Below are 21,128 nucleotides of genomic sequence, written 5' to 3' on the forward strand. Positions count from 1 at the left end.
CTCCTGGTTCTCCCTCAGGCCTCACTCCTGGTTCTCTCTCTTAGGCCCCCTCCTGGTTCTCCCTCAGGCCCCCTCCTGGTTCTCTCTCAGGCCTCACTCCTGGTTCTCTCTCAGGCCTCACTCCTGGTTCTCTCCCAGGCCTCACTCCTGGTTCTCCCTCAGGCCTCACTCCTGGTTCTCCCTCAGGCCCCCTCCTGGTTCTCTCTCAGGCCTCACTCCTGGTTCTCCCTCAGGCCTCACTCCTGGTTCTCCCTCAGGCCTCACTCCTGGTTCTCCCTCAGGCCCTCCTGGTTCTCCCTCAGGCCTCACTCCTGGTTCTCTCTCAGGCCTCACTCCTGGTTCTCCCTCAGGCCTCACTCCTGGTTCTCCCTCAGGCCTCCTGGTTCTCCCTCAGGCCTCACTCCTGGTTCTCCCTCAGGCCTCACTCCTGGTTCTCCCTCAGGCCCCCCTCCTGGTTCTCCCTCAGGCCTCACTCCTGGTTCTCCCTCAGGCCTCACTCCTGGTTCTCCCTCAGGCCCCCTCCTGGTTCTCTCTCAGGGCCCCCTGGTTCTCCCTCAGGCCTCCCTGGTTCTCCCTCAGGCCTCCCTGGTTCTCTCTCAGGCCTCACTCCTGGTTCTCCCTCAGGCCTCACTCCTGGTTCTCCCTCAGGCCTCACTCCTGGTTCTCCCTCAGGCCCCCTCCTGTTTCTTCCTTGAGTGTGAGCAGCCACAAACACCACGGAAGCCAAGTGTACAGCTGGGCAGCGGCAGGCCCTGGGCCCTGCAGACGACGAGTGTGCACAGTGGACCGCGGGTCTGCAGATCCCCCGGCTGCTGCCAGCACGACAAGCAGGTGGGGCAGCACTCAGATCTGACCTTGAGCTTGTGTCCTGGTGGGAGGACAGCGCGTGAGGAGCTAAGGACGCTGGCGGAAACCCTGGGCCCGCATGGCCAGGCGGTGAGGGGTGGGGCTCAGGCTCTGGAGGGGGGGGTCCTCTCGGAGGGCAGCGAGTCTGGGCTCCCTGGTGACAATGGCCAGTGGAGACCACAGGCTCCGGGCATGTGTGTGCACCTGGTCCGCCTGGCGGGGGCCTGCAGCCCAGGAGCTGCCTGGCTCTCTGCGGTCACCCCGCGTCTGCGCTGTCTGCTCCCTGCGCTGCGTGTGCCCAGAGTGCTTGAGTCAGGAAGCACTTCACAACCATTTCTATCCCTTGCTCTCTCTCTCTGTGTGCTCATCCGTGGTTCATTGCAACAAATCAGAAGCGATGTGCCTTGGGCCAGGAGCCCCTCTGTAGTCAAGAGCCTCTCCAGAGAGCACGTGGCCCCCCTAGGCTGTCCGTCCACTCCCCCTGCCCCCACCACCACCCGTCTGGCCCATACTCACCGGCTTGCACAGGTCTCCTTCAGTCTTTGCCTCCATCTCCCAGATGTGGTGGCCATCTGCAAGAAAGGATTCGGGAAGTCTGTTATTCTGTCTCAAAGGGGCGGCCTCCAAATCACAACTGGACGCAGGCAGATGGGAGTCCTGCAATGAGAGGACCCACCCTTGCCTGGCCGGCTCAGCAGCAGCTGACGGGAGTGGGTCCCTGCGTGACTGATCAACCAGAGTGGATGCCAGGCCCCCAGGGGAGGAGCTCAAACAGACCTGACTGCAGGTCTGGAGCGGGGGGCTGGAGACCCCCACTCTGCAGGAGGGAGCTCTTGAGCGTCCCTAGCTAGGGCCTTGAGCATCCCTAGCGCCAGCCGTAGAAAGGGTCTACGCTCCAAGGGGGAGTAACCCAGGAGGAACGCAGGCAACCCAGGTAGGAAGGCCATCGTCTGGGATGTGAGCCTGAGTGCAGTGCACACAGTGGGAGCTGGGGCCTCATTACCTGGGCATGAAGAGCCCTCATGGGTCTTGGGAGCAGGGTTATTCTAATAAGTGTGGCCCTAGAGCCACGGGTCCTGCCCTGCTCAGGGGAACTGGGGGCTGAATAAGAAAATCCTCTCTGAGACTACTCCTTGCCACATCAGGACCCAGAAATGCAAAACACAAGGTATTTTTAACCTTACCCCGTGGCCGTTTGCATGTTTGAAAAAATGAAAAGGCTCTAGTGCCCGTGAAAGAAAGGGCTTATTGTCCCTGGGCCAGGCCCTGGAGGGAGGCGAGGCCCAGGACCTGCTGGCTGGGGTGACAGAGCCGTGTTCCCGGTGCTAGGAAGCCCCTCTGGCAGGCATGCTTTGCCTACAAGGCCTAGTCGTTATTTGGAAGTAACAGATGCCAATCTCCTACATGGACCTCTTCGCACTTTTTTATAAAGTTGCCCGCCAAATGAAACGTTACATCTATCTAGTAATAGTTCTGGGCCTAATTTTTGTTTTCTCACTGTTTTCCAAGAAGAAATGTATGTGTTACAAATACTAAATTATAAATAAGTTAGACAGCATCGCCTTTTTGTCCCTCACAGTGCTGGCTGGGCAGGGGCGGAGGGCGGAGCAGAGAGGAAATGTGAGTCACAAAGAGGCCTGGACGTGCCAGGCCACACCAGCCCCTCGGGACACCGAGTGCCCCCGCGGAGCATTCAGCAGATGACCCACTAGGGCATCAAACACTGCTGGAGCCTGGGGACCTGCATCCGTCTCTCCTCTAGGAAAAACCAACAGGAGACGGAAAGAACACCCCCACTCTTAAAAGCGCCGGCATTCCGCAAGCAGCAGACAGCTCCCATGAGGGCAGGGCTCAGGGAAGGAGCGATCCCCAACTTGGGCGATAAACGGCAGAGGGTCCCCGGGACGCGTGGAAAGCACCGTGGACACAGCTCCCTCGGTATGGCCCACACCTGCTGTGGATGTGCCACTGGGCCCCACCCACCCCCACCAGTTTGAGGAAACCAAAATGACTCTTCCTGTAACCAAGCCTCCCACGTCCTTGGTGCCTTTTAAAAACAACAATTTTTCTTATGACAAAACCCATCGTTGCCCCAAAACAGCCATTAAATGTTAAAACCTGAACAGCTGTGGCAAAGCCTTGCAACTGCTTTACTTCTGGTCCATAGAGGTTGGCAGGGCCCTTCACCCAGCGTCCACCGCCCACCCTCCAGGAGGGCCCATAGACCAGACCAGCCTCCTGGGAATGGGCTGTAGGTCCACCGGTGGAACAGCCAGCACGGAAAACACGGGTGTGGAGTGGGCGGTGGGCGTGCGCACCGAGGACAAGCACGGCGGGAGGGGCCTTCCCCTCCAGGCCCTCGTGGGCTGTGCGACACCATCCCATCCAGTGCTGGCCTGGGGTCCAGCGGTCCCACCGTGCAAGCAGATCCACAAGCTGACCAGCCTGGCCACCCGCACAGGCTCACAGCCCTGTCACAGCATCTGAAAACACAGATCCCTGGCGCACAGAGAGACGAGCACGGAGCAAAGGGCAGAGGCAGATGGGCCACTGAGGTCCGGCTCACAGGCCCAGGGCTCCCACGCCCCTCACCTTGGCCTGGGGGCTCTGGCCCAGTCTGTTCTGTGGTCAGAAGTGCACACGCAATCCTGCTCCAGGAGGAGGCCGAAGCAGCAGCCAGGGTGGCCGGTGCCTGCCCTGTGGGACCCCCACGCGGGACACTCCCCAGCGCCCCCACCCTGCTGACTGCTGACTCCTTCCACTGCCCCGGCCTGGGGCTCGTGCCCCCAGCCTCTGGCGTCCTTGTTTCTGCAAAGCTGCTGGGAGGCCACCGGGTGTGGAACGCAGCCGCAGCCCCTACGGGAAGGGAGGCCACGGGCCTGAACGGGCCTTTGTGCTCCAGCCTTATCAGGAGCTCGCTGGCCTCCTCAGTAGGAAATTGTGTGCAAGCCCAGGAGTAAAACTATTCCGAGTCATTAGGGAATTCCCTGCAGCCTGAGTCATCGGAAAGGCTTCCCCGCCACACCCGGCGGAGGAGCCGGGCCTGGGAGGGGCAGCCCCGCCGCACGGCCTGCTCCCTGCTCCACAGGGTGGGGACAGAGCAGGCCCGCTGGACGCAGCCCCGAGGGTCCCCAACAGCTGACCCTGCCTCAAACTCGCTGGTTTCCAGCCCTCCGCAGGGCCAGGGTGGGGGTGCTGCCTCTAATGCCCACAGGGACAAGCAGATGTGCCTCCAGAGTGAAGCAAGGTCACTCCCTCGCCCAGGGGAGGAACACGCGTGCGCTCATGTGAGCCCACACAGACCCACTGCGCATCATGCGTGACACCAACAGCCGACCACAGTGAGTGACAAGTAGGATGGGCACCCTCTGGCCTTCAGAGGGTGATGTTCTGATGCCCTCACGGGACATTCCTGGAGGACCTTGCTGGGTGGCAGGGCCGGGAATAGGATGCCATGGCCCCCAACCCCAGCAGGGCCCCACCCGCCTGTCATCTGCATTGAAGGCACTGGGGAAACACAACCCCCCCAAGACTGCTGAAAACATTCAGTTCAGGGTCGTGGGAGGACCACTTGGCTCCGAGGCCCAAAGTGAGAAAAAGCCTCCTAAGGACCAGAGGGGCCTGGCTGCTGCTCTTTTCCACCCACTGAGGGTCAGCACTGTTTCCCAATGGTCAATCCTGGGCAGTGGCAGGCCTTCCCTGCAGGAAACAAGTCCTGCTTCTGTTGTGAAGACTTAGGACTGAGGACGTCATGTTCTCTTCTGGGTCTGTGACCACATGGGGTTTGGGGCCTCAGTAATAGGTTTGAACAGGTCTGACAGGGAGGTGGTCTGGTCATGTGGCTGGCAGTCACGCTGAACCCGATGATCCTCCAAGCCTACACCCTGGGTGGTTTAGCCCTGAGTCTGGGCAGATGGGGCCTGTCTGAGCCTCGGTGCTAAGGGGTCCCCCTCGAGTCTGGGCCTTGAGGAGGTACAGAGTCCATTAAGGATGCCCTGGGGGCCATGGCTGTGTCCAGCCACACACAAGCTGCAGCAAACCCTGTAGCCTGCCGAAGCCGCCAGCTCTGGTGAGTTCTGCTGAGCGTCACACAGTTTCTAGGAGCCGCATGGAAAGGCTGGGCTGCACATCGCTGACTTTAAGCATCACAATTGAGAACCTGGTGACACGTGGTGCAAGCTCCAAATCCCTAGTCTCTCCTGATCCCTCTCCATGTGGGCACTCTCTCCGTGTTCTCATATTTAAATGTTTTTATATATTTTTAATATCTGCACACATGTGTGCAAGTATATCCCTCATGCACAAAGCCGTAACAGAGTCCCCTGACCTCCAGCAGGAGAGAGAGGGGTGGGGGGGGCATCTCAGCGTCCTGCTCCTGCCAGGCCTCCCAGTGAGTCTGTCCCAGGCCCCACGCTCAGGGACGTCCACTGCAGGAGGTGGCATCTGGCTCAGAGGCCACAGCTGTCCTTGAAGGGAAGGCCCTGTGGCTTCTTACTGGACACTGAACCCTGAGCAGAATTTCAGGGTGGTCCTGGAGAGTCCCGCCACGAACGCAGCTGAGAACACGAACATCTCAGAGGTGAGTGCAGCTGCTTCATGGCTCTTTTTGAGGGGTCCTCTTACCACAGGAGAAGCCTCGCTCCCATGTCCTGAGGGCCATCCTCCTCCGGGACCCTGCTTGGTCATACAAGGTGGGCACAGGTGACAGCCAGCCCTGGCCAGGAGGAATCTTGAAATACTTAAGAAACTCCAAGCAGTGCTCAGAGCAGCTGAGGCGACATGGTGACTAGACACCCACCTCACCCAGTGTCTGACGTGCGACAGGCCAGCCACAGGCCTGCTCCTGCCCACGGCCAGCAGCTCCTGGACCAGCCTCACCGCTTGCATGCCAGCCTTGCTGCCTCCAAGTAGGGACTAAAGACAGAATTTTCCAGCACACGGCACCTCCTCAGGAGCCTAGAGGATGACCAGGCTTTCACTCTAAATTGACTTTAGTGGTTTCTCGCCCCAAAATCAACCAGGAAAAGCCCAGTAACTGTTGAGGCCCATCAGGAAGCACGTGTGCGAGGCCAGGAATGCATGCTGGACACACGGGACTGGCGTGGACATGTGTGCAAACGTGCCGGCAACTTTGTTTAGACACAGACACAGTGCGACACGACACACAGCTGTGCTGCGTGTTTACACTGCCCTTGTCATGACGCACCATGCGTTTGCGGGACGTCTGGTCTCCACCCACTTCCTGGCTTCTTGCCCTCTGCCCACCAGACATGGAATGCTGCAGGAGACACCAGGCTGGGGGCAGGCCAGCGTGGCAGCGAGCGGCAGCAGCACTGAGCCCGCCGGGGGCCGGGGGTCCGGGGAGCCCAGCGAACAGCCAGACGCCCGGGAACTCGGCTTCCAGCCGCAGGCGACGGCCACCGTGCAGACCCGCGACCCGGCCACCGGGACCGAGGAGCCCGCCCCCGTCCACGACAAGCTGAGGAGATTGGGAGACGCCTCACGGTCCCATCACGGCACCCAGGTTGAGGTCAGGGCTGACTGGAAACAGCCCTGGAGGAAACAGCCTGGGGCGCCGGCCGGCTCCCACCACATACATCTCCAAGTGCGGTGAGGACCCTGCCGCCCACAGGCTGGGAGGGGGTGCCCACGCCCACATTTAGAACACAAACGCTGAAATTATTTCAAAATTCACCTCCTCCAAAGAGGGGCATTCTGGTAGTGTGAATTCTCCCCCCACCACTGTACTCAGGCGGGACTTCTCCCTCCTGTAAAACAATCTCCAATCACAGGCACAATAGTGCAGGCAGAACGAGGCCAACGGGAAAGACTCTCAGGTCCGTTTTGACCGAAGCACTTAAGTTTCCTGCAGACTGTGCAAAGTCAGCCCCATTACGGAGGCTGAGAGCCTCCGCGGTGTGTGGTGAGCAGCAGGGGCCCTGCCCTGGGCTCGAGAGCTGGACTGGGGCTCAGAGGAGCAGCTGGGCAACTGGCCCCAGAACCCGGCCTGCGGACACTCCCTTCCAGCCTATGGGCAGCGGCATCCCCTCAGGCCAGCTCCCCACAAGGAACGTGCTCTACACACACACCCCAGGGTGTGAGAGTGGCGAGGCCACATGCTCACCCTTACGACCACGTGGGCTGGGCAGGGCTGGGCAGCCCTGGGGCAGGAGCCGTGCTTCCCCCGGCCCTACTCCCACCCCTACCCCTAACCCCCTGTATCCATCCTGCAGCTCAATGACAGGCTGGTCACCTGGTTCCCCAGACACCAGAGAGTAGAGACCCTTTCCCTTCAGACCTCCAGAGGAGCATACAGACACAGGTCCACGTGCACACACACAGGTCCACGTGCACACACACCTGCATGCACAGACACAGGTCCGTGCGCATGTGTGCACACATGCACACACACACACACACGGGTGGCTGCGGCCCCAGGGTCCACCGTTATTGAAAGCAACCAGTGTCTCCTTCTGCGCTGCAGGGCACTGTGCCACCAGAGCAAACGGCACAGAAAGGTCTCTGGGCCCAGTGTGGTCCCCTGTGGCTTCCGTGCCCACTGCACAGCTGGATACCTGCCTAGGATGGTCTGCGGTTCTAAGAAAGGCACAGACCAGCAAGAGCTGGTTGGAGCCCCTGAAGAGGCACCTGCTAGCCAGGCAGAAGCAGACCCCACACCCGCAGCCCCTCGAAGCCATGTGGGGAGGCCCTGGGACCGTGCATGGCACCCTCTCCCGCCAGCCAACCTTTGCCAGCACCCAAACAGCAAGCACTCGATGCTGGTTTTAAGAGGAAATACCTGGTGCTTTCTCCACAAAAATGACCTTGGAGTCCTGAAGAAAGTTGTGGCCGGAGAGGACCATCCTCTTCCCTCCGAGGACGGGGCCGCTGGCCGCACTCTGCTTCTCCACGAGGGGCAGCTCCTGGGCCGAGCGCTGGGCTGTGGGGGTGGGGCGAGAAGTGAGCCAGTGAGACCCCTCCTGGGAGGGCTGGTCCACCCACAGCCCCCCAGCCCCTCCTGGGCAGCCGGTCCACCCACGACCCATTGTCAAAGGGAAGGCAGCACGCCTGTGACTGGTCCACGTGGAGACGTGTGTGCGTACATACGTGAGTGTGTACACACGTGCGTGTGTGTGTGTGACTCTGTGGAAGTGAACGCGTTCTGCTACAGTGATCACCCCTGAAGGGCCTGGGGAAGCTGTGGGGAGTCCTATAGGTTAGGGGCGACACAGCCTGCCCACCAGCAGCAACAGGGCGATCCCCAGGTCTAACCAGGTGGGGGGCCCACAAAGCAAGGCACCCCAGGCTAAAGTTGAATGTGGTGGGCTCTCAAGGGCTGAGGACACAGGCGGCCAAGCTTGGGAAATGGGGCAGAGGTCTGTGTAGCAGCAACAGTGAAGATACACTCTGCGGCCCCCAGTGACCAGGGTCCTCACACGGCCCTCCCCAGTGACCAGACCTGAGATGAGGGGCCTGCTCCTTCTCACGGGGAGAGACCATAGGTCAGAAAGCTGGAGCCACCTGCAGCAGAGCCCACGGCCTGGGGATGGCCATCTGGAGACTGGACAGGAGGGTCCAGCGAGAGTGGACCGCGTGGCAGAGAAGGGCTGTGAGGGAGGGGCCTCGGGGCAGAGGGGGGCCGTGAGGGAGGGGCCGCGGGGGGCCGTGAGGGAGGGGCTGTCAAAGATACCTGACTGATGTTCAGGTCAGAGGCAAAGGAACAAGCCAGGATGCTCCCTGAGGCAGCGGGCAGGCGAGCTGTGAGGATGGGGGTCGCCACACAGCACACCCCCTGGGGCGGGGTGGAATGCTGTGGGCTGTGGGAAGGGAAGGGTCTGGCGGGACTGGCTCTCGGCCTGGACACGGGGCAGCAGGGTCGGGGCACTCACAGCACTCGATGGGGTTGGAGGCCACCTGCAGCGACAGCGTCCGGCCGTTGGGCTGCGGGATGTGGACGCGGAAGACCAGCCGCACCCGCGTGTTCTTTCTCCCAATGTCCGTCTCCCCCTTGCGCAGCTCAATGTCGGAGTTCCTGAGCTTCAGGATCCCAGCACAGTCGATGCTGTGAGACAAGAGTGCCTGCCTCAGTCCCCAGCCCTGCCCGACATCCACTCACCTGTCAGGATGGCCCCATGTCCACCCATCAAGTGGGGGACGGCGAAGGAGCAGGACAAGCCAGCCCCTCACGCACCCGGGTCTCAAGCAGGCAGAGCCCCACTCGCTCAGGGCCCGCTGCAGTGGGCAGGTGTGGATGCCCCAGAAGAAGGCACCCGGGGCGGGCTCTGAAAACCTCCTTCCCCAAGATTCTGGGAGTGTCTCCCCTCAGCTCAGGATCCTGGATTTGCTAGGGCCTCATGTGATTTCCGGAGAAGGCAATGGCGCCCCATTCCAGTACTTTTGCCTGGAAAATCCCGTGGACGGAGGAGCCTGGTAGGCTGTAGTCCATGGGGTCGCTAGAGTCGGACACGACTGAGCGACTTCACTTTCACTTTTCACCTTCATGCACCCACTCCAGTGTTCTTGTCTGGAGAATCCCAGGGACAGGGAAGCCTGGTGGGCTGCCGTCTATGGGGTTGCACAGGGTCGGACATGACTGAAGCGACTTAGCAGCAGCAGCAGCAGCATGTGATTTCCTCTAGTTTCATTTAACTTTATGATTCCATCCAACACCAGCCTCCAGCACAACAATCCACAGGCAACTTGTCAGATGGAAACCAGCCCTTTTCTCTGTCAGAAGCTCACACACAAGGCGGCATGAGGCCTGAAGGTCGGGACCACAGCCTGGCCCAGAGAGGTGGGAAGCCTGGCCCGTGGTGACCGTGCTGCCCCGGGCTGAAGGGTATTTCATGGAGTAAACGCAGCCACTGGAGTCAGAGCTGCAGCTGCTGGAGGGACCAGCAGGGTCTCCCAGCTGTCAGCCCCGCTCCTGGTCTTTGGGAAACTTAGAATGAATCCCCTCAAATCCCTGAAAAGCCAACACAGAGAGAAGGCTTTCCCTTTGTTTACAACGTAGAGGGTTTAGGAGCTACTTACAAATAACTGATCAACACCCCACACAAGCCCACACTGTGGCTTCCCATACCCTCCCTCCCCAACCATGGCCCTGAGCTCCCTCTCCCCTGAGGACGCCCCAAACCCACCCGGGTACAGGGCCTTTCCACCTGCTGTCTCCCTGCAAGTCAGCTTTGAGGCTGTCCCCATGGACACCCCCCGAGAACCCCGTGTTAATGAACTGCTGCCTTATGTGTTTATCTAGACACACAGGGTGTTGAGGCTCCATCCTGCGCCCACAGAGGCCCCCAGGAGAAGGTGAGTCCAGAGGGACAACGCTGTCCCCTTTCTCTGCCGCATTTGCAGCTCAGGAGTGAAGGGAAGGACACACTGTGGTCACTCGGTTAATGAGGCCACAAACAGGAACCCCACTTGGACCCGAGAAGATGACCCTGTAGCTTGCTAATCGAGTCACCTCTACGCCAAAGAGCCAGGCCTGACCTGCACATTCCAGCTGGTCACATCAGCAGAAACCCTCACTGAAAACACAGCCCAGACGTGCTGGTCTCCATAATGCTTCAACATTAGCAGCATTTTGACCACTCCTCTGGCTTTCACAGAGCTTTCAGAAAGAAAAGGGTGCCATGCGGGGGTGGGGGGAGTTAGGCGAGAATGACTTCACATATGTATATGGCTGAGTCCCTTTGCTGTTCACCTGAGACTATCACAACACTGTTAATCGGCTATACCCCAATACAAAATGAAAAGTTTTAAAAAAAGAAAAAGAAAAAAGTATGTGCCACATTTGCACACGGAGGGGGCATGTACAGCTGTGAACTGAGTGGCAACCTGAAAACCCTAGAAGGAAACAAGTCTGCCGTCGTAAGTGTTTGTAAAGTTTCCTGAAGTGTTAAGCAAAGTGGAGGCGTGAGGAGGACTCCCCCTCCCTCTGAGGGCCGGCCCAGTCCCCAGCTTACGTGGCGCGCATGCTGTTCTCCGGCAGCAGCGGGATCTCCAGGACCTTGGTGCTGCAGACAACGGCCTCGTGGCTGGCGGTGGACACGGTCTTGCCCGTGATCCGATGCACCTGGTAGAACGCGTGTGGCCTCAGCAGCCGGTCGTCCGCCGTGCCGATGAAGAGCTGCAGGGTCAGTGGCTCGCTCTCCACGTAGCCATGTAGCTGCGGGCAGAAGAGGGGGCCGTGAGTGCCCACGCTGCACCAGCCTCGCTCCCCACAGACACGGGTGCAGGGGAAACTCGTGGCCTGGGGCCGGCCCCCACCCCCCGCTGGGCTGGACACCTCGTGAGTCAGTGTGGAACACCCGGCTGCCCGTGCTGGAACATGAGCGCGCACGAGGGCCACACACACCTGCACACGTCTGCTTGCGTCTCAGGATGGCAACAGGGGCCCCAGGAGGGGTAGGTGGGGAGGAGAGCCGGTGTCTCCGGGCCATGGCCTCGTCCACAGACACTCCTCTGCCCAAGCGTGTGGACACAAGCATCTCATGAGGCCAAGCCCCTCCACACAAGCCCGCCCCTGATCAATTCAGACATGCACCCAACAGGACTCGGCCCACTTTCTCCCACTCAGTCCTGTTCTAACCAGAAACAGGATGCTCCAAACCAGACACAACTGACATCCGCCCGGCAGGCCGTGGGTGCGTGGGGCCCTGGGGCCTGTCCCATGTGCCCCAGGCCGTGGCCCGTCTTCTGCCAGCTTCACACCCCACATGGGAGGTGTGTGGGGGGGGGGGGCTGTACATGGCCTTGTATGGGCACAAAACCCGTCAGCCTCGGGCCCCAGACACACGACGGGCTGACTCTGCACTCTGGGGTTAAGCGCCGCTCCCGGGACCTTCACCGGCTGCCCCTGGCGGACCTCGGGTGGGGTTCCCGCCTCGCTTCCCCCTGTACCCCTCAGTGAGAATCCCTCTCGGAACGGCACTGGATTTGCCTTCCATCCTGTTCATGGAAGGCCGTCCTCAAGAGGCAAACCCAAAGCAAGCAGGCAGCGCAGGGCCAGCCCCCGTGCTGATCCCCCTCCCGCAGAAGCCGGGACCTGCCAGGGTCCCGACACAGGACCCCAGGAGGGCAGCTGCCGACACAGACAGGCTCAGGGGGCACAGTGGGCTGCTCTCCCCTTTGCGGGTTGTCATCACTGCTCCTCGGATTCATGTTAGCAGTTCAGACAACAGGCAGCTCAATGAACCAGACCAGTGCAGCCGAGAAGGCTGTTGGTCACTGCTTCCATGTGGGTGAGGGCACAGCCACCCACCCTCTGCCCGACCCTGCTCCCCGGGTGGAAACACGGGAGAATTGGCCCTGCAGTGGGGTTGTTCTCAGGTCCGGCCGATACATGAGCCCCAAAGCCCTTGCTTAGATGAGGCTTCAGGGGGATCAGTCCCCACCCCGCCATCCAGGCTCCGCCTCTGTCCTGTGGGAAGTCTGGACAGTCACTTCACAGCCACAGAGCAGGAGGCCAGGCTGGACGACCAAGAACTTTCAGGCAGTGCCGGCTTGGGACTTGGGACTGTCTGGAGGGAGACTAAATGCAGACAGTTCTCAGACACACAAGGGGGACGGGATCAGTGACCCACAGAAACGGGACACCTCCAGGTCCAGCAGCAGCTGACCTCCATGTCCAAGACCCTGCTTGCTGCTTCTAGGGCTCACTTTTTCCAAGCTGGGGTGTCAGAATGGAAGCTGAGGGTCCAGAGACAAACGAGCCGGAACTTCACTGGCAGGTCTGGCGCCGGGCTCCGGCACTTTCTCTGCCCTGTGTCTCACTCCTCCTTGCAGAGATCCCACTGCTCGCTTCCCTGGCTGGTTTCCACTTCTTTCCACGACACCCAGTTAGCAGTGTCCACCTCGATCCCGCCCTCAGCTGCCGCCTCCCCAGCTCTCCTCTGACCCCACAGTGAGAAATGAGTCTCTCTTCAGCCCAGGGAAGCAAGCGCGCGCTGCTTCCAGCGTGGTTAAAACCAGCAGCAAACCGTCCATCAAGACGCGCTGACAAAGACCCAGCTACTGCACTGACTTCACTTAATTAAGAGATGAAGTCACTTGTAAATTCTGAGGCCTCAGAAGAGAATCCAAACAATGACAGGCCGCTCGTGAGAGTCACGCACACTCATCAAGCAGAGCGCCGGGGCTGCCCACCCCCGACGTGGGAGGATGAGCTGGGCATCAGGCCAAGAGCCGGGCGAGAGAGGGATCCGCACGGTATCTCATCAGGGCGCGGCTCGCGTAGCCTCATGACTCCGTCCATCCAGCCCTGTCTCCCAGCAGACACGGTCTGCCCGGCGTTACAACAGACAACACGAGACCACAGGCCGCCGAGCCCAGCTCTGACTGCGGCTGGATTGCAGCCCCAGTGAATGAGTTTACAGCTTCAGGTGAGCGTCCGGCAGCTGAGACTCCCAGCGTCGGGCACTGGCATCTGCGGATGTCTCTGGGGAACGGTCTGTAGCACCCAAGTAACATTTAACAGCCCATGTTTGTTAAATGTCACGGGCTGCAGAATGGCTCCCAGGGCATCCGAGCATCACTGTGAGATCTTGCGGAGACAAGGAGGATGCAGGTCGGGCGTGCACACAGGTCGGGTGTGCACAGGTGCACATGCCGCACGTGAATGCTCACAGGCTGACGTGCACACGTGCTCTCCAGACTCTCTCTGGGACCCTGGAGTTGCTTAAAGATCTTATTTCCTGGCAGTAGCAGCAGTTTCAGGCGTCAGGCTCCCTGTTTTTATCGTCTTTGTCTGTGACGCGGCCCCAGGCACCCACGGGTGTGCTCGTCTTCAAAGTGGGTCTTTCCTATTAGAACAATCTTGTGTTCATCCCGACCCACAAGGTCTGACCCGTACGGACCAGACGCGTGCCCGATGGGCAGTGAGCAGAGGCAGTGAGCTGGTCTCAGGCCTGTGGCTGATTTCTGAGCACCCACAGCAAGCAGAGAGCTGGCAAGAGCCTGAGTTTACTGAGAGAGACCTAACGTCCACTTGCTGTCCTCCCGCCTGCTGTGTGGACGGAGGCTGACATGGGGCTGACATGATGGCCTCTCTGAGGCCATCAACACAGAGAACCTGCTGGGGCTGCCCACTCCTGATGGATCAGGTGGGTCCTGCTGACAAGGTTAATTCTGCAGGAACCGCACGCTCTGCTCACCAGGGTGGACACGCACTCTCCTAGGTGGATCCATGAGCGTCTGAGCACAGTGCTGAGTCGGGGAGGGTTCTGGGAACCAGCACCGACCCCCCGGCCCGCCCAGCTGCTCTCTTCCTTGCTGGGGAGCCCGAGTCCAGTCTTCTGCCAAACTAACGAGCTTCCTGAAGAACCTGTGCTGGACTCGACCTAGGTTTTCACAACAGGAAACGTGAAAATAAAATCTGAGACTGAGGAAGAGATGAATCCTGCCTCTCGGTATTATATTCTGTGACATTTAATACAAGAATATACTTGACGAAGACTTGCTCACGCGTGGCCACGGCCTGTTCCTTCCGTCAGGAGGGGCCCCCAGGGCGGCACGTGGTCTGGCCGGGGTCAGATGGTTTGACAACGACAACTTCGAATCCCACAGGACTCACTCTGGGGCCTGGCTCTGCCAGCAGGCAGTGCATTGTGGGTACAACGCTGCCTTTTTAAAAACATGCCATTTCAGTGAAAATGGGAATATTTAAGGCTTAACCTGGGAGGTAAACATCTATTATTTAAAACATGAAGTTCATTTTAAGAGAAGTCATTTAAATACTTCACATGTTCCACTGCATGGGTTTTCTGCCCCTGGCCACCTTATAGTATCTGTCAAAATAATATTTATAAAATTACCTGTCATAGCAATGATCTCTCTTTGCTTCAACCTAAACTAAACTGGATGTATTATTCCATTTTCAAGGTACGGGAGCTAATGAGTTTTCTACACACAGAGATGTTTGTTTTTAGCTACTGCGCTCAGCTCAGCACTTACACGGCAGGATGACAGGTGAGGAATGATTGAGGCCAAATTTACCGGACGCTGAAATTCCCACAGCACACACAGTGGCAGCAGCGTCGTCAAACAAAGGACTAGTTGATTGAGTGAAATTACTTTCAACCAAGTTTCCAGTTGGTACGAACATACACCGAGCAGGGATCCTTGTACACAGTCAAGCAGGCAATTTAAAGGGAAATTATGCGTTTAACCCAGATGTAAAATTTGCATCTTCACGCAATACCCAAAGGAGCTCTGCAGGAAGAAAAACTCCAGTTCACAAGCTGGTTCTACTTTTTTTAACCGAAATCTTCCCAGTACTGGATTAAGTTGAGAGACTGCCGTGTGAGCTTTCGGCCTCCAAACCCGCAAGAGGGCTTCCCCCCAGGGCGTCTCGTGTCCTTCACGGCCTGGGAGGAAGGAGGGCCTCCAGCAGGAGGTTAGCTCCCTGCAGACCAGAGCTTGGGCAGGCAGGGCCGACGCTGCGACCCGAGCCCTCGACCCTCAGGACAACCTCTCTGAACTCACCGTAAACATCACGCGATGGGTGGGGGCAGTGGCCACTCCCCAGGGGTTCGGGTGAGCAGAGGTGTGACTCTGGAGGCTGAGCCTGGACTGTGGGTCTGCCACCAGTGACCCAGAGGCGCCGTGGGTTGGACCAGGCAAGAGGGCCGACGGAGGCGCCGAGAGGCCAAGGGCACAGCCCGCCAGACGCCCGCACGCCTGTTATCGGCTTGCCGCCGGGCCAGCCCCAGCCCTGGCCACCGGGTGCCGTGGAGGGGTGGCTACCGCACAGCAGCCAGGGCAGGACTGCGGGTCCTGCTGGGTGAGGCCTGGCCTACACAGGGCAGGGCTGGCCACCTGAGCCGACACAGAGTAGACGGCTGTCCCGCAGCCCAGAGCCCAGTGGCTCTCGAAGAAGAGGAGACGGAGGGCCCAGCTCACCAAAGACTATGCTGCCCCGCCCAGAGTGTGTGGACGGGGTGCTCCCGACTTCCCGGCTGCACGCTGGGTGGGGGCAGCACTCGGGCAAGCGCCTTCCTACCCGGAGCCCCCCAGAAAGACAGGACCGTGCGCACAGCACAGCAGGAGGAGGGGTAGTGCTGGGAGGGCCTGGTGCAGGGGCCGGCCTAGGGGCCCCGGGGCGTCACTGTTATCTGCGAAGAGGGAGCCCGTTCAGGTCTGTGCATGTCGCTGAGAAAGGAGGCCAGGAGGGAAACGCCACCTGCCTGGGAGCTGCAGGAAGAGTGGAGGGAGGTGCCCCTGCCCCGCGGCCCCGTGAAAGACTGATTCACTGCAAGGGCAGCTCGGTGGGTTTCGCTGTGGGGAGGCTGGGTCAGACCCGTGTCCGAGTGGCGTCTGGGCCCCCAGGGCGGAGGGGAGCCGGGCTGCTGCACAGGGTGGTCCGACCCTCCGTTCCCCGCTGGGCCCGAGGAGGTTTGCTGTCAAACGGGATTTCTTCCACTAGTGTCTGTGCCTCTGGCTTTTGTGAAAACTCTGGTTTCAGGTTAAATGACCCTATCTCCAGAGCAGAAAGAGACGCCCACTTAGAACCAATCAAGTAAGGAAACAACGACATGAAGCTCAGAGTAAAGCAAAACACGCCAGAACATCAGATGAAGGAAACACTGCTGTCTAGCTACAGTACTGAGGCACTCCCGGGAAGCTCATTTCTTAAAATACTGGTGCTTTAGTACCTGGGGCAGGGGGCGGTGTGGGGAGGGATGCCACGTGAGATGAACAGTGATGACCACATGACACGCTGACTTTAATGATCTGGGAAAAAATGACTGTGCCTGGCGGGCTCCTTCCTTGGTGTCAGCTGTCACGGTCTTCAGGGGCAAACTTGAGCCCAGGAGCCGGCCACTCTAAGGAGCATGTGGGCCGCTCGGGGCATGAGGCGGGGCCAGGACCCTCCCCCCGGGCAGCCCAGCCTCCCAGCCCCCGCCGTCTGGGCCTGCGCCTCCCGTCTGCTCACCTGGCCACACAGGGGCTACACGGGTCATTCACAGGGACAAGGACACAAGTCACAACTGAAGTGCTGTTCAGGAATAGACAGGCCCCACCGAGTCTCACGTTTCCATGACCTATTAATTATTCACTGAGGCCTGGCCGTCTGTGGGGCTAGATGCTATCCCTTGGGCTATTTTGGTAACTGGGTAAATGAAGCGTCATCCTCTGACCCCTGGGTCAGAGGTCAGTGGTGACGCCCCAGGTCTCTCCCCAGGTCCTCTGCCCCGTGGGGCAGCTGGAACTGGGGACCTTCCCAGCAGGGCCATCTGCTCTCAGGACTGGGCCGGGGTGTCAGGGAGGCAGTGCAGAGGGCGGGCAAGACGGACGCCCTGGCCTGGACGTCGGCCGAGAGATCAGAAGTGGGGAGCACTCTGTGCGTGCGTGTGTCTAAACTGTTGACAGAAGAAAAGGCAAGACTGTGAAGTTCAGGGAAGTCCACAGCCCCTTCCTCGCTGTTCCCATCACAACAAAGGCCGCCCAGACCCGGGGCCCTGTCGCCCTGGCTGCGTCGTCATACTGAGCCTGCCGGTGGGCCTCGCTGAGGCTGGCCGGAGCCCACCCAGCTCCAGCCCCCGGGGAAGAGGAGCCAGCACCCAAAGGGGCCTCCCAGCTGGTGGCCAGGTGTCCTGCCTGAGAAGCCAGCACCCAAAGGGGCTGCCAGAGCAGCCAGACACGCCCACCAGGGCTGCGGGGTCCTCTGGAGAGTTGGGGCGGTGGACAGTCTGAAACACTCCCCCCAGTCTCCAAGCGATGCTGGCCGAGCCCCACATGCACCCGTGTCCCCAAATGAAAACGGGGGGCAAGGGCCCCTAAACACGAAGCCCTTTCCTAATCTAAGATTACAGTCTGATTCTGCCTACAAAGAAGGTTCCCTGATCTAAGATTACAGTCTGACTCTGCCTAGAAAGAAGGTTCTGTGCTTTGCTGTCGTCTAGATTCAGGGGAGGGCCCCGGGGGGCAGCTCGCCCCACGTCTGGGCACAGAGGGGCCTGCGTCCTGCACATGGTCCCGGCCTCTGACTTCACAACAAGCATGGGGACGCAGACTCAGACCCGCTGAGCTAGGTGTCCTAGGAGGGCAGGAAAGCCCCTGTCCAGCCCATATGTGCGCTGGCCTCCTCCCCGCTCCGCGTGACAGCAGCTCTGACGGACAGCCTGGATGCTCTGGGGAAAAAGCCTGGCTTCCCTCTGACCAGCTGACCGCAGAAGGGCCCAGGGGAGCAGCCGGTTCCCCGACGTGTGGATCGGCCTGGCCAAGGCTGCGACGCCCTGGTGGGAGGAGCCGCTGTGTCGGAGGATGTGCTAAAATAACTCAGCGCAGAATAAGACTTTGTGGTTACCCGGCTTTCACAGCAACGGAGAGAGTTTTCTATTTTCATTTGTTTTATAATTATCTGCAAATTCTATTTTTACCCAATTTGTGGTCCACTAACTGAAAAAGAAAACAAACCCTAAAAGCCCCTCTTCCTACCTGCTGCCTCAGCCCTGCACGTAGCTCCTCTTTGCCTCGAGATCAGAGGACTCGCCCTCGCGGGAGACACCGGCTGAGGCTGACATTTCTGGGGACCAGCTTTCCTCTCTCTCTTGGCTGCATGGTGTGGGGGGGCCTCACCGCTTACACCCAGAACCAGCCACCCCCATTCCACCCACACTGAACTCGAGTCATTTTGGGGTATTCATGCTTGGGTGGGGCTTCCCTGGTGGCTCAGACGGTAAAGAATTCACCTTAAATGCAGGAGACCCGGGTTGGATCCCTGGGTCGGGAAGACCCCCTGGAGAAGGAAATGGTTACCCGCTCCAGTACTCTTGCCTGGAGAATCCCAAGGACGGAGGAGGCTGGTGGGCTACAGTCCATGGGGTCACAAAGAGTCAGGCATGACTGAGCGACTAACACTTTCATGCTTAAGATACTTCAAACACTGTTTCAAGTTCCAGAATTCCTCCAGAACATCTCAGCTCTCTCTCTGTTCTACACTGAGAGGGTAATAGCATCTCGTGCCTCAGACACTTGCCCGGTGGGGATGCGAGCCTGGGGCCCTGGCCGGGGGTGGGGGACACATCCCCAGGACCGTGGCCAGCAGACCGAGGACACGGACACCCTCGCTCGGGGCCACGGCCAAGCACCTAGCATCTCTGCAGCGCCCAGTCCGCACGAGGCTCCCTGCCCTACAGGACAACACCCCTGGCCGACAGAACATACGAGGGAGGGGGCATTTGGCTGTTATTTCTCTGCTGCTTTATTTTCATTTCTCTGTACTTAACAGCTATTTCCTCGCCTCTGTAACGTAACGTCTTTTCCATTCGGCAATGCACTTTCTTCCAGTGGAAGCCATAGCGGGAGGGGCCGTAAACACTATGTTTATGCCACTGGGCTAAGTGCAGGCATTGCCGACCTGCCTCCACCTGGGAGGACCTGAAAGGCCACAGCCTGGGCACTGATGGGGCCCCTGCTGTGCTTCTAAGTCAAGCCACCAACCAAGTGAGTACTGATTGGCAACGAGCGCGTGGCTGCGAACATCGCCCCAACGTCATCCCGCAGACTCCAGGCCCTGATTGCTGCGTTGGTGGACGGCCACTTGTCCCTGCACCCTCCTGCCCTCACCAGCTTTGTTTTTATTTATCTAAATGGAGTGGAATACAAACAAGGAGTGCCTGCTGCCTCCCCTCCCGGCCTGCACCATTCCCTAAATGACAGGGCTGGGAGCTCAGGTCACGGTGGGGGCATAGACAGGAGTGGGGGACTTCGAGGCCTGCCGCTCTTGGGGACAAGATGGCAAATGTGTGTCCGGTAGGACTGTCACAGGTCACAGCACAGGGCCCGGCGGGTGGTGTCACACGCGTGACTGAATGCTGCCGTCCACAAGGACAGCTCACCTGGGAGCTCAGGTTTATCTCCGGGGCTGGAGAACGGTGGCAAGGCGGGTGAGGCCTGAGCACCAGCTCAGCACGCTGGCCTGCAGCCATGCAAGCTGGCCCCCCAGGGTGTGCACAGGGGAGCAGTGCCCAGAGCCCACCCCACTCCCAGCCTCCTCCCCCATGCTGCCCTGGCCCTGACATCCTGTGGCAGGTGCCTGCTCCTTCCTTTCCAGCTGACAGGTGGTGGGTCCCAGCCAGCGCCCCAACGTCAGACCCAGGGCCCAGCTCTGGGCCCAGGGGGGTGGGCAGGCCAGAGAACTCGCATCTTGAAGAGGCATGGTGAGGACGACCCTGCAGGTCGGGGACCACACTTTGGGAGCCACTGCCTCCAAGGGTCCCAGGCTTCAGAGAGGAAAGCAGAGTCTATAGAATCAGCCTCTGAAAACTCCAAACCAGAGTGGAACCTGTCCAGACAGACCTAGCTTGGGATGAATCTGAACGTGGCCCAAGGTGACCTCGGCCAAGGCTCTCCTGACGGCTGCTCGCGAACAGGGACCGTGGCCACGTCCGGGGAACAGCCCTGGGAGGTGGGAACGTGGGCAGGGAAGGGACACCTGGGGGCTGGGGGACGGTTCCGAGCAGGGGTCGGGCAGAGGGGCTCTGTTCTCATGGGGCTGGGGGCAGGTGGAGGGCCCTCAGACTGGGCTCTGACTCTCCCCAGGGCGGAAGGCCTCCGCCTGTCCTCACGCAGGGTGCAAGGTACCCGGCATGTGGTCTGGCTGTGCAGTGCCCAGGGCAGGAATCAGGGACGAAGGGCCACAGAGCTGAACAAAAGAGTGAGGGGGATTCTGAGCAGAAGCTTCTCCGTGGCTCAACCAGCCCTGGACATTCATTCTTACAGATTGTTATAGAAAGGTCCTGGGAAGTGGAGCACTCTTATTTCAAAGCTATTTTTATTCTCTTTAAGATTTTCCTACTCCAGGACACCTTGAAGTAACAGAGCACCAGGGTCAAGTCTGTTAAGAGCCTAGTCTAGGTGGCAGCCCCAGCCCACGCTGCCCACTGGCCACAGGGCACCTCCTTGGGCACGCCGTCTCTCCTTGGCTTCTCCCGCCCATCCTTTCTGAGTCAGGCACGCTCAGGGACCCACGGGGGTATGGGGCAGCGTCCCTCTGGACAAAGCAGCTGCCTGGCTGTGCCCGGGTCACTGTAGCCCCCACCAGGAGTCACAAGCAAAAGCTAGAGCCATGTGCCCTCCTTGGTGAAGAAACACTTGCCAGCAACACCATCCAGCGGGTCCTCCTAGCTCCCCCAGGTCCAGGCTGGTCACCCCAACACCACTATCCAGGAAGCCCTCCCAATGCCCCCAGGACTACAGTGGTCACCCCACGGTCTCCGGGGTATCACCCTGCGCCCTGCCCCTCGCTGAAAGGAAGCCTCCTCCCCAGCATTACA

The 21,128-nt window shown here is 59.7% G+C and overlaps 1 protein-coding gene across 6 annotated transcripts in view; it reads right to left on the reverse strand.

Moving 5' to 3' along the window:
• The window catches only part of NFATC1 (nuclear factor of activated T-cells 1), an 88,156-nt gene that overhangs the window by 41,998 nt on the left and 25,030 nt on the right, over positions 1-21,128 (reverse strand). For all 6 annotated transcript variants that reach the window (XM_018039660.1, XM_018039662.1, XM_018039661.1 and 3 more), the window contains exons 4-7: positions 10,815-11,017; positions 8,736-8,908; positions 7,646-7,786; positions 1,363-1,418 (exon numbers count right to left, since the gene is read on the reverse strand). In XM_018039660.1, the coding sequence (XP_017895149.1) occupies positions 1,363-1,418; positions 7,646-7,786; positions 8,736-8,908; positions 10,815-11,017 (573 nt within the window). The remainder of the gene's footprint in view (positions 1-1,362; positions 1,419-7,645; positions 7,787-8,735; positions 8,909-10,814; positions 11,018-21,128) is intronic.

This window comes from Capra hircus, chromosome 24, assembly GCF_001704415.2.
Source record: "Capra hircus breed San Clemente chromosome 24, ASM170441v1, whole genome shotgun sequence".
Taxonomy (NCBI): domain Eukaryota; kingdom Metazoa; phylum Chordata; class Mammalia; order Artiodactyla; family Bovidae; genus Capra; species Capra hircus.